The sequence below is a fragment of the Onychostoma macrolepis genome, chromosome 11 (assembly GCF_012432095.1).
Source record: "Onychostoma macrolepis isolate SWU-2019 chromosome 11, ASM1243209v1, whole genome shotgun sequence".
Lineage (NCBI taxonomy): Eukaryota > Metazoa > Chordata > Actinopteri > Cypriniformes > Cyprinidae > Onychostoma > Onychostoma macrolepis.
This window is the reverse complement of record NC_081165.1, coordinates 2,836,477-2,850,403: the sequence shown is the minus strand read 5'-3', so window position 1 is coordinate 2,850,403 and position 13,927 is coordinate 2,836,477. Positions and strand designations below refer to the sequence as shown.

The following is a 13,927-nucleotide window of genomic DNA, read 5'->3' as shown; positions in this document are numbered from 1 at the left end:
GCACTGCATCATAAAAAACATGAATAACAATTTCTTTCCTCAAGGAAATAGCAGTGCTTGCAAGGCAGCAAACAAATAGTTTTTTAAGTTTTAAGCTTAGATTTGCCGTAAATGAAATGCTGCATCAGAGATGCTTCGCTGTTTTCATGACACTTAGTACTTGTCTTATTTTTGTATATACGTTTAAATAGCAAGAAAGAAGAGACCAATCAGAATTCAGTAGGTGAATAAATGCAAGAAAGGAGACTAATTACAATTCATCGTGCAAATAGTGTCAATGCCATCACAGTCATAAACTGCAGAATATTATATAATGCTGTCTTGCAAACACTGATATTGATAATACAGTGCCTATAAAAGTATGTATTATTATTATTATTATTATAATTATTATTTATTTATTTAGTTTTTGTTTAGTTTCTTATTGTAATAATATTATCTTTTTTTCTTTACAAATACATTTATTTATTTCACTGTGGTCTAAATGTATCATATTTATTTTAACTGCATCATTTCACCCCTTCATGTAAGTGTACAAATTGAGTAATCCTGGTCTCATCTCACCATATAACCTTCTTGCACCTGGTTTGAGAATCTCCCACATGCCTTCTGGCAAACTGCAGCCAAGATGTCGTATGACTTGTTTTTTTGTTTTTTTTTAACAACAGTAGCTTTATATTTGGCTCTCTCTCATAAACCTAGAGAAGCATCCAGGCAACAGTTGTTGTTGTATGCACAGTCTCACATTTCAGCCAGTGAAGCCTGTAAATCATAAGTCTCTTGGTGGTCTCCCTCACCAGTCTTGCACGGTCACTTGGTTTTTGAGGACGGTCTAGGTAGATTTACAGCTGTGCCATACTCTTTCCATTTCTTAATTGTTGATTTAACTGTACTCCAAGGGATATTCAATGACTTGGAAGTCGTCTTGTATCCATCCCCTGCCTTGTGCTTTTCAATTACAATTCACTTTCACTGCTTGGAGTCCGCAATTTTCTGCAATAATGACTCACCAGAAGTTGGACCTCGCAGATAGAGCTGTATTTATACTACAATCAACTGAAACCACTTAACTACTCACAAGTGATCTATTTAAATCTGACTTTGAAAAATGAATTGGCCGTGCTAGTGATGGTTTAGGTGTATCATTTCTTTTTAGGCTTGTTTTACTTTTGACATTAAAACTCTGTTTTATGTTGATCAGTGGCAAAAAAGCTAAATTAAATCCATTGTCAATGCTATAAAATGATGAAACCTGAAACCTAATGTACATGTTTTATAAACACTGTATTATCAAGGATAAAAACTGGATCCTGAATAAATGCATTTTAAGGCACACTCATAAAGGGGTAACATAGATATATATATATATATATATATATATATATTTAAAAGATGGCTTGTACTTACTGTAGGGAACACATTCATACTGGACTTCAAGGTACTTATATGTTCCTGGGCAGGGGTCAGGAAACACATCTGGTCCAGTGATGACGATGCACTGCGTTCTGTTGTTACACCTGGACGGAGCGAGAGAAAGACAAAAGAAATCAAATGAGTGAAATACAAAAGGAAACTATTCACAGTTTAAAGGAATGTTCTGGATGTAGCAATAGAATTTGGGCTTGATACAATGGAAACATACATTACAATGGAAAATCATTTTCAATATTGCAATTTTTTTAAACAAAAATATTTTGAGTGGTAAAAAATGCCTGTACTGAACTCTGAACATTGCTTTAGCTGTGAGGGCAACAGCATGAAAGCGAGAGCGAGCGTGCACACCGCTGATGGACGGACGGATGGTGGCCCAGAGCGGGAACCAGATAAAAGATAAAAGACGGCAGGAATTAGCGGAGCGGATAGATGCCAAAGTGGCCCTTTTCAACCCAACGACAAAGATAAACAGCCTCATCTCTGAGTGTTCATACCTGCCAGCACATGAGTTATACATCTGTATGAATCCCCCCTGAGGTCAGGCTGATTGTACCTATGATGGATTCATTTTCCCTATATGCCATTTCACTCGGAATGAACTAACCATCCCTCCACTGCCTGTTTAACAGGAAGTCATGCAGAAGGTGGTTTATGTGGGTTCTAGGAACTAAAATTAAGCACATCAATAAAAGATAAAGTGCAGAAATGATCTCATGGCTTACAGACACAGTGTACAGCGAGATGTTGGGAAAGTAGTGGCAGTATCGTCCATCAATCTGCGTCACATTGTTCCTGAGGTCTGCGCCTATGCTGTCCGCTGGATAAATTCATTTTATTCATTTTAGATCTAAAAAGGTTTTAAAGCCTTAAAAGTTTTTTTTTTTTTTTACTTCCATAAATACCTGTCTAGCTCTGAAAAATGTGGTTCTTTAGGGGGAAACTAATCTCACAGTTAAAAAAAAAATAAAAAATGCAGGAAGATTGTCCTAACTTAGAGGAAAATAATCTGGAAACAAAGGTCTTTGTTTGGGGGATAAAGAGCATGTTTTACAGTTAGCGCAGCGCGGGGGGTGAATTAGCCTGCTGGTGTTTTTCTGACCTGGCCTTGGGGTAGCATCTCTTCCTGCAGCAATTTCTCTTTACCTCAGCATGTGACTCTGGCAATTCATTTGTCTTATGTTCTATTTGCTAATAAACAAGTGGAGACTTTTTTTTTTTTTTTCTCATAAAAGCAGCAAAGCACGTGGAACAGAGTGCTGCTCCATCCACAGCTGTGAATTCCCACTGGTCATGTTTGAAGATGAGAATTTATACATAGACACAAGCTTTGCTGAAAAACACGTCCCTCATATGGGAGTTTCTTTATTAACGAGCACTCATATGTGGTAACAGATGAGAATATCAGCATGTTTACCCATATAAATGAATTATGGATCTAAAATTATAACACACGGTCAAAGCTGGAGCCATAATGTGGCGATTGGTTGCTTGGTTATTTGTAGTTGTATTGCAGGGAGACTGTTCCCATTCATATTTCATTCAGTCACAATGTGCTGTTCATTTGCATAATGTACTATATGAATAAATTATGATCACAAATTATCTTAAAAAAAGGGAAAAGATTAATAATAACTTCTGGAGTCAAAATAAAGCCATAACAAGGCTAATAAAGTTTTATTGTTACTTATACACACACACTACTAAATACACTACTAAAATTTTTTAACAGTTTTACTATTTAAAATTACTGTTTTCTATTTGAATATATTTTAAAATGTAATTTATACCTGTGATTAAAAAGCTGAATTTTTCGCATCATTACTCCAGTCACATGATCCTTCAGAAATAATTATATTATTCTGATTTGGTGTTTTAAAAAAACACAAACATACATTATTATTATTATTATTATTATTATTATTATTATTATTATTATTATTATTATTGTTATGTTGAAAACAAGTAGATTTTTTTTCAGGTTTCGTTGATGAATAGAAAGTTCAGAAGAACAGCATTTTATATATTTTTAAATGCAAAGCAAATATTTTCAATAGTTAAAATATTTCACAATAGTACTGCTTTGTCTGTATGTTGAATCAAATAAATGCAGGCTTGGTGAGCAGAAGAGAATTCTTTAAAAATCTTACTGTTCAAAAACTTTTGACTGGTAGTGTAAATACTGTATATATATATATACACACACAGTGTATTTAAATAATGATGATAATAATAATAATAATAATAATAATACATTTAGCATTTTACTATTTTTCTTTAAAATAAATGCCACTTGGTTTGATATTTTGTTATACACTTGAATATGTGGATAAACTGTCCAAAATACAGTTTGGGCTACTGTATGCTAAATTCTCATGATGTTCCTGTTAGCTGACAGTTGGTGTTTGCTCTTCACACCACAGTCACACGTCAGGCGCTTTCACAAGACGCCCCTCATTAGACAGAGCTCTCCCTCCTAAACTCTGAACACTCACCAAAGCAATGCTTCCAAGATATCACAACATTTACAGTAGAAATTTCACTCATTACAGAAAAAACAGTAGTGTGGTAAGTTGAAGGAAGTGTTTCAGTCAGGAAATCTGGACTAGAAATATGCCCACAGGAAAGACAATCTATATCAATCTCTATCTTCGGCTTTAGTTAAGGAGCTTAGAGCAAACTAAACTTGACACTGTTTTATCAGTCAAATTATGTTTGTTAGAAGATTGTTGACAGGAGGCTGCTTTGATTGTTGATCTGAGTAATGCAGTAATACAGTTCTTGATATATATATATATATATATATATATAAAATTATGTCAATTATATTATACATCATACATTCTAAAACCTTTCAAAGATGGTGCACAATACATTTTGTATTTATCACAGTAACAATATCAAAGTAAAATAAAAAAAATAAAATTGATGAAGCCTGAAAGAACATAACTGCTTCATTTGCAATAGCGTAACTGAATATGAAACAAATTGATGTATATTAAACCTATCTATTTTCTGAACATACGCAGTATTATGACAGACAAGGTACTCATTTACTTAGATCACAAAAAATAAAATAAATAAAAAATAAAGACCAGCATCTGGATCTTCAGTTCAAGTAGATGTAGATGATCATTCATCCAAACCAAAACACAAATCCGACAAGTGACAAATGAAATCAGAAATCGCTTGCAGTACTTTTAATCAAAAGATTACAGGATTTCTAATGTCTGATCTGAATTAAACCTCACTTCCTCTACCCGTAGCATCAAGCAGACCAAACCTCACATATCTAATTAAATCAGGAATCATGGGCATTATTTAAGACTTTATTACCAGGCCAGCGAAATTCCCAATGCTCTGAATTCTTAAACAGGTGTAGCTGTTGTTTCCAGAAGCTTGTATTTACGGTGACTTATGAAAGCTTAATCTGCAATGCTTGAAGTATTCACTAATACCATATGTACAGTGGGAGTGCTGTACACGGCTGTGTGCTAACGCTGGTCTTCTGAGAGCCATGCGGACGCCTCTGTCACGGATATTAATGGTGTGAATACAGAACAAATTTCCCCTGTACAGCGCTGCAGCCCTTCCCTCATGTTCCCCAAAGCAGGGTACTTAGCAGAGCAAGGACGATAGGAGCAGGAGAATTTACGCAAAGAAAGTTTTGTTTCAGATGTGTTGCTAAGGGATTGAGGCAAAAAGTCGCATAATATTTCAATCACAGCTGTGCTCATAAGTTAAATAATAAGTTTATTATCAGAGCTGTAGCGCAGCAAACATATTCCTCACTTGTTGAGCTATGGTTCTAATGCGGATTATGTTCAAATCCAGCCTACAACATTCATTCCTTCATTCATTCATTCATTCGTTCGTTCGTTCATTTTCTTTCTTTCTTTCTATTCCCCCTGTCTTCCTAGTAAATTCCTGTTTCTCACAATACTCACAAATGCAAGTAAAATTTGGCTTTGGCAATCAATCAATCATTGAAATGAGGAATTTTATTATGAACTGAAACATAATTCACGGTTTTAATTGCAATGTAATGAACTAAATGACTGATTGATTGATTGATTTATTTATTAATTGATTGATTGACTGATTGACGAACGAACGAACGAGCAAGCAAAAGTCAGTACGATTATTTTTGTTTAAGTTTGTTTTTGGAAAAAAGAATCTCTTACGGCATTTCTTTTACAGTGAAAACAGTAATATTGTGAAATATTATTACTGTATACTTGCATTGCAAAAAGTATGAATTTCTTAAAAAAATACATAAATAAAATAATAATAATAATAAAATGATATTATTTGCATTAAGCCATAAAAAAAAAAAAAATGTCATCATGTTTTTGCATTGGTGCGCTTCACTATTTACATTACTTTACTTTACTATTCTGACCTGTCTATTGCAAATAATATTTTTTTTTTATTTATTTATTTTCTTACTGGTTTCTCTCTGAACCCGGCTCTCAACAATATCTAAGTTGTCTAATATTTACGACGAAGAGAAGGCCAACACAGAAAAAAGCAGAAAGTGCCTCTGGTTGCTCGATCCCTCATTTAAATCCACATTATTAAACAAGTTAATAGACTTCGACACAAACCCACGGGACACAGAACGAGGTGTTTATATTAATTAATTTGATATAAGCCCATATAAATCAATAATAAAAAAAAAAAATGAAAGTTTATTTTGCAAAGAAATGAAGTAGCGTTGAGTGAAAGCTTCTATTATTAAGTATAGTAATATATTATTAATGCAACTGTAGCAATGAAAGATTGTGAAGCCGCTGGTGATTCATTATTTGACCAGAAAACTAACAAGATGAAAAGTGCACAACAATGCAATTTCACATCTGGACTTCTGCAGACCTGCAGAGGCAAATCCCTGCCTAGAGTTCCTGTGCAGATTAGCACCCACTTGAGACGCCTAATTGCCTGCAGCTGAAAGGACTAATTGAGACACATTTTCAAACCTATTTCCCCACGAATCACGACATTCTTATAATAAGCTGAGCGGAACTGTACGCCACTCCCGCGGCAATACGTATCAAAGCCCGGCTCACACATCACTTCCTGTTTTTAGCACAAGCCTCCAGATGCACCACACTGTCTAAACTCAAAAGAAGATCGGATGTGAGCACATTGAGATCTGTTTGGTTTGGTTGTTAAGATTGTAGAAGGAAATATTCTTCATGTATGCCACTGAAGATGCTCGTATTCATGCACTGTGTAATCAAAGACGGGCAAATGAGAGAGAAGACGCATTTTGAAGAGAGAGTTTTAGAAAAGGAGGACAGATCTTGGCACGGAAGAACCTGCCTTTGAGACATGATCTTGAATGCATCGGGCAGATAACAGTTGATGTTCTCCATTTGAAAGGGGTCAGCATCGCAGATCTTGTCGTCTGTCCGGCCGTAATTGGCACTCTCGATCATGATGACATCACTTCCTGGACAGCGTAGGTCGATGGGGTAACCCTCGCAAGACAGCTCCCGCCTCACCAGACCGAACGGCATGGCTGCCCGGCTAAACCCTGGAAGACAGAGAGAGACTTTAGACCAAAAAATATGCTACACAGAACTAGTGTCTTGAAGTGCCAAGTATCAAGAGAAAGAAGTCTGAGTCAAGTTAATTTCAAGGTTGTCAAACCGACAGCAAACAGTGTTTCAACCCAGAATCAAAAGAAAGAAATAAGCAAAGTGCCTATTTGAAGAAACACTGGGATTTTTTAAATCAATATTGATTGATTGATTGATTGATTTTCAAATAGTTTTTTTTTCTTTTTTTTCTCATTGATGCAATGCCATATATATATATACAGTATATATATATATATATATATAGACATATATAATTTAAATTGCCATGCATTTATGCATCATGGTAGTATTTGTCTAGATAGAGTAAAGGTCATTGCACACTGAGTCCAAAACTTTTGAATGTGTTTTTTCGTATTCATTATACATCAAAATAATTCCACAAAGTAACTAAGTAAATAAACAAATAAATAGTAACAAACCAAAATAATCAAATCTAAATTACTGACAAAAGTATTTCTCTCCATTTTATGGAAAGGTGAGAAAGGCCAGACAACAAGAGAGATACAGTCAGTGGAAAAAAATAAAAAATAATAAAAATCAATACATGTGCTGTGTTCTGCTAATGTGAAGCGCATCAAATGTCTGCTCAGAGAGTGAAATCTGGTACTGAGCTCAGAGCAGCATGTAAAGGGTATTTCCCTCATCACGCTAATGTCAAACACAAAACACATTCAGCCAATCACAAGCTATATCCCTATATTTAGAAATTAATCTCACATGCAAAATGCAGCACGGATGCACCAGAAAATAAGTACAAGAAACATAATCAATTATGTGCTATGACTGAAAATTACATCTATCCATCTGCCCAGAAGGTGTATTTAAAAAAACTAACCCACACCAAATCCCATTTGTGCATGTGAGTCACAACAAAGCAAAAAATCTTACACTTCAAGTCAACTTTAATTCTTGGTGCGTCATTTTTGATTTGCTTGCTGCATCAGACTGTAAATGGTTTTAAAATGTGTCTTATTTAAAATACTATTTTTTTTTATTACAAAGATTCATAACCTAAGAGAAAGACTGCTGTTTAATCTATATTTCCTCCAGCAATGTGTATACATTTGGCCACATTAAGTAGAAATCCATCTAAAATCAGTCTGTTCGATTGATTTATTCAAGTAAGTGGAATTATAAAGTCAACATCTTGGCTCTGCATTTTTTTTTTTTTCTTTCCTCATTCATGTTTTCAAATGAACAGGAAAATAATCTGTCTACTGAGAAGCTTCTCCTGTAATTATTCAGTCAGAACGCAGTCACTGTGCGTTTTATCCACAGCATTTCCCCCTGAGTTTGACATGCTGAGATGTTCTCAAAGACACTGACAGCAAAATGGATTCAAATGACTTTAAAAAGTCCATTCAGTGGAAATCAAATCTTGGGTTGTTGAACCAAGATTTATCGTTGGGTTTTTTCAAATCTGTAGTCATTCCTTGTGACCATTAGAAAGGCAACAGAGCAGCAAGTTTTGACTGATGACAGGTGTTGCCGTCTCAGATATGTCATTTTATAGTGTGCGCTGCTCAACAACATGCAATTCAGTTTGAGACTCGGTAAAACCACCAGTGAGAGGTAAAGCTCAATAAAATGCTAACTGATAGTTCCAAATCGGCTCTAGGATTGGATTAACTGCATTCAAAATCATTGTAAAATGCCAGTAAACTAGTTGCTACATTGCTTGGCGTCTGTAAACTACAACGATAAAGAAAAACGTTACTTGGCTGAATTATTATTATTATTATTTACATATTGGTTTCATATTGCTGGTGCCATAATTTTATAAAATAATTAAAATCATAATGATTTTACCATATCAAAGTTACTAGTAAAACTAGCGTACAAAAGTTTGGGATCATTTTATTTATTTTTTTTCTGCAAGGATGTATTCAACTGATCAAAATTGACAGTAAAGACTGTTACATTGTTACAAATATACATATATTCTATGGAGTGTTCTAGAATAAATAAATAAATAAAAGGTATAGTAAAAGTAGCATTCAAAAGTTTCAATCAATTGTTATTGTTATTATTGTTATTGCTTTTATTATTATTATAAACAATAATAAAAGCTGTTCTATGGCATTTTCTATTGGAAAAATAATGTTTAAGCAGCACAGCTATTTTCAACATTGATAATAAGAAATTATTCTTGAGCACAAAATTAGGAATACATTACATTTTAAATTATTTACCAATAGAAAAGAGTTCTATTCAATTGTAAAACATAATTCACAACACTCCTGTTTTACTGTACTATTATTTGCACTTTTGTTTACTGATCAAATAAATGCAGCCTTGCTGAGCGTAATAAACATTACAAATCTTCTTATGAATGTATACATCTTTTCAAAATGTGCTAGTCGTAGATTGACTGCAGTTAGAGCTCACAGAGCTCATGAAGCATTCAAGTAAATTGACACGAATAATGTGATTAAACGTTATCATGATTTATTTGCTCAGGTCTTTTCGGTCTTTAACTGTAACATTTAAATTCACGGCCCCTTTCCCCTGGCCTACATTCCACTGTACTCTAATGCAACTCGATTGCGAGGTCACAACGGTGTTTGAGCGGATCAATCGGGCTGCGGCGGTGTCCGTCAGACCAGGCTACATTATCTCACTCGGCCCTTTTCCCTTCTGACTCCAGCTACACAGGAATAGCACAGCCAAACCCGCCCCCTTTTCACCTCATCCGATCGGCTCTGCTGAAACTCTCCATTTTCCCCAGCTGCGGTTCCGCCACATGGCAGCAGATTTGATCCTCTCAACCACACTCCATTCTTTCATTTTACCAGAACACCAGGAAAACCAGAGTATGTTGAGGGCGTGGAAGGGACGATAATGAGAAACTTCGACGTGTTTCTGCGGCCTGGCATGTCAAGTTTACAACGCGCGATACTTCTCCAGTGTCTGGGAATTACATTAAAACGCATTCCCGTTGCCAGAACCCCGAAACGCCCACCAGCGCAGTTCATGCATCATGTAGTCCGCTGGAGCCTGCTTCATAAACAGCTTTTCAAAAGCAGGACAATTGATTAGGCCTGGAGTCACTGCTGACTCACGCTGTTATGGACGGATATTTCAGGACACGGTCAAATCTATACAGTAGAGAGGAAAAAAAGGGCCAGACTTCCAAATCTAATTAAGGGGAAAAGACTTCTTTCTGTACGGAGGGCTTTTTTCACTATACTGTAAAAATGTTACAACGCAGATCCAAGTAGTTCAAGTAGGCTGGAACATTAACATTATATCACTTAATGAAATATATATTACAGCGAATTTCTTGCAACCACAGCTGCCAGTTTTTTCCTTTAAATTTAACAGGATTTTAACATTTAAAAAGTGCTTGTTAACCAAACGCCTTCAAAAGGTTTTTTTTTTGTCTCTCATTGCTGCAGTCTGACTCTAAACTTCATTCATTCAACGGTAAAGGAGCGTCTTACTGCAGATTTGAAGCTTATAATGATTATGATTTATTGTATGTTGGCAGTGTTAATGATTTTTTGTGGGGCAAATATAAGACATTACTCCTGATGTGCAAAGACAAACGCCCTCAACAAACAGTCTATTAAACCATCAGATAATGTCTAAAGGTCAACGATCATTCAAATCTAGTTAAATCTGTCCTTCATGATGCACTTAAAATGAACATTTTAAGTTAACATATTCATGACTACAGGATAAATTATTAGTTTAGCGAAAACATCATGTTAGTGCTCAGTGTCCCTATAACACTTGATTTTAAAGGACCAATTCTCACTATTTACTAGAATGCATATTATTAGCATATTGCCTGTCTATTAGTACTTATAAAGCACATATTAATGCCTTACTCTGCATGAGCATATTTTAGATCCCTTAATCCTACCCAAACTTTACAACTATGTTACTAGCATTACTAACTTACATTAAAAGATGTAGTTAATAGTCAGTTAATAGTGAGAATTGGTCCCCAAACTAAAGTGTGACCCCTTTTCCATATAAAATACAAAAGGTGAAGAAATGCCACAGTGACAAAGAAACTGAACTCTGTACTTTACTTAATGCTTATTCTACATCTTAACTACTATCTTTCATTAAGAGTGTCAATCTTTAAATAAATAAATACATATTTACAGCTTTTCTAAGTTATAGGACTTTGATTTTTTGCCTATAACAGGCAGCGACACCCTAGAAACCATCAATGACAACAACCACCCAAAAACATCCTAGCATTGTATAGCAGTGGGTTTCGGATGGGCAAGCATGTCTAAAAATCCAGTTTTATTAAAGATAATATTATATTAAAGCCCATGACCGAAAAGGTCCTCCATTTTTAATCTTAGAAAATAAAGAGGCATTGTACTAAGGGGCGGAAAAACACAGTGACAACACCAAAGAAACCAAATTTGGCATTTTGCTCAGGAGAAAGGAAAGTAATTTAGATTAGTACACCCAATAGCGTTTGTAAACGGATTATAATTCTTTCAAGTGGAGAAAAAAAAAAGGTTTTTACATATTATGCTGCATGGAGAGATTTAGAAGTCAGATCTTCGTTTCTTGCTTAATTTCCTTTATTATCTCTATAAAGCCAAGGATCCACCGTCTCTTTTGTCTCAAAGTTGAGCATTTGTGTAATTTCCGCTCTGGTTTCAGCCGGTCAGGGTCAATGAGCAGTCGTGGTCAGACAGCAGGAAGGACAAAGTCCATTTGAAAGACATTTGCACCTCAATGACAAGGACTCAAAGTTTCCTCTATAGAAGCTTTAGTGATGTCCACTAACTACTTGACTTTTGCGTGTTCAGCCCTGTGTAACATGACCAGAACCCACCGAACGATAGGTCAGCCATTTCACTCCCAACATTATGAGTTTGCTCATTCAAATGAAACTTCAATCAACTATTCATTCATTTACGATTTGAAGTGCTTCACCTCAAAATTGCCATAAAATGTATTTGATTCGTTTAATAGTAGTCTGGACATGACGAAACATTTTTACTTGCCTTGTGCCTAAGAGAATAATTCTGATTCATCCAAAGTGTTAGTTTTGGCTTCATCCCATGGATCGCCTCCTCTGCCTTTTCTGCAGCGATGTGCAAACTGGCTGTTGGGCTGGTTTTCATGTATACTTTATGCTGGTACCTTTCTTTCACATTTGTATTATGCTGCGTGGAACACAGCCAGAGGTGTGCGAACTTCCTGCACATGAACCGGTGCTTTTAAAAGCGAATGGGTCTCCTGCTCTCTCCTGATTAAATGACGTGGGTCAGGAACGGAGGCAGTAAATAATATATTAAAGAGAATGCTCGATTTCATCGCCATGGCAACCTCTCCAGCAGTGCCATAATCGCTATAATCTCCCCCTGAGGCTTATCAGTCATTCTGGTCAGTCACCACAAGGGTCGCTTTTCAATTCCTTTCAGGTAGATAGGTAGCCAACTCTGAACTCTAGCGAACAGGCCCCACGTCGACACACAATGGAGTCCTTTCAGAGCCCTGCCTTATCAGTTGCACTGCTGTACATGACTCCACAGATCTGCTCGGTGCGACTGGTGGGAGAGCCTTTTAATCAGGGCTCAAATACACCTCCTATTTAACCTCATTGAGCTCTGTTACCATGTAAATGTTTTTATACATACAAGGTGCTTTTGTGCCGCCGAGATTCATTGCGGAAAACCGATACATGTGTTTTTAATTACACAAGATTATGTACGATGTTAGGGCAAAGAGGTTTTGATAATGCATCTTATTACACTGCATTAAAAACATGCCATTTGAAGTGTAATTCCTATATCCATTCTTTACTAGATTGCTTGTAATTTATCTCTGCAATAATTAAATGCAAATAATAAAATTACAGTAACACTTTACAATAAGGTTCTTTAGTTAACATTAGTAAACATGAACTAAGAAAGAACAATACTTCTACAGCATTTATTCATCTTAGTTAATGTTCATTTCAGCATTTACTGATGCATTATTAAAATCACAAGTTGTGTTTGTTAACATTAGTTAATGCAATCTGAACTAACATGAATAAGCAATGAACGACTGTATTTCCATTAACTGACATTAACAAAGATTCATAATTAGTGTAATAAATGCATTGTTCATTGTTTGTTCATGTTAGTTAATACATGAACTAATGTTAACAAATGACACCTTATTGTAAAGTGTTACCAAAATTACTAACTGTATAATTGTGGACATTTAGGACAGTTGTTATATACAGTAAACATTTCTGGTAATGTACCGAATCACCACTTGGTATAAAACACCAAATCCCAATCTAAATCCTGAAGCAAAACTAGTAACGATACTGATACCATATGGAAGCAATACCGATACCGGTACCAATACTATTTCTTAAATGATATGTGATTTTTCAAAATAATGTTGATTTTTAGGGTAAAAACTAAACAAAGCAATCATTGCACTTACAGACAAACCATGTAAAGAGAGTGAAGTGAATGAGTGTCTCTGTGCGTGTGTGTGTGGCTGTACACAAAAGCATCAAAACCAAATAAGTAGCTTGTGAGTATCGATATATTGCTACTGCAGTATCTATGTGCCCATCCCTAACTACCAGTCATTAAAGTATTAGTAGACTGCCTGCTTAATATCTTCTAACAGTTTATTTTGATGGTCTCCAGCAGACTGACTCTAAGTATGTCAACTTGTTCTACTAAATCTAACCTGAAACAATCTAGTCTACTAATACTCTACTTATGCTCTAATGAGAGTTAGTTGACATGAAGTTGCAAAGTTACTTATAGTCAACAAAAGGAACTATCAAAATAAAGTGTAACTCCACTGCACCAGTGGGACAGGAATGTGATGGCGACACATTATAAATCATATCATCTTTGCTCATGAATATTAATTACAACACATAGCGTACGCCCGATAAG

The 13,927-nt window shown here is 35.4% G+C and overlaps 1 protein-coding gene across 14 annotated transcripts in view; it reads right to left on the bottom strand.

Annotated features, from left to right (window-relative positions):
- The window catches only part of adgrl2a (adhesion G protein-coupled receptor L2a), a 102,537-nt gene that overhangs the window by 52,095 nt on the left and 36,515 nt on the right, over positions 1 to 13,927 (bottom strand). For all 14 annotated transcript variants that reach the window (XR_009273398.1, XM_058791574.1, XM_058791578.1 and 11 more), the window contains 2 exons: positions 6,757 to 6,970; positions 1,408 to 1,517 (listed from right to left, as the gene is read on the bottom strand). Coding sequence is in view for 13 of the 14 variants with exons in the window: in XM_058791574.1 (XP_058647557.1) it covers positions 1,408 to 1,517; positions 6,757 to 6,970 (324 nt within the window). In the remaining variant the exon portion in view is untranslated. The remainder of the gene's footprint in view (positions 1 to 1,407; positions 1,518 to 6,756; positions 6,971 to 13,927) is intronic.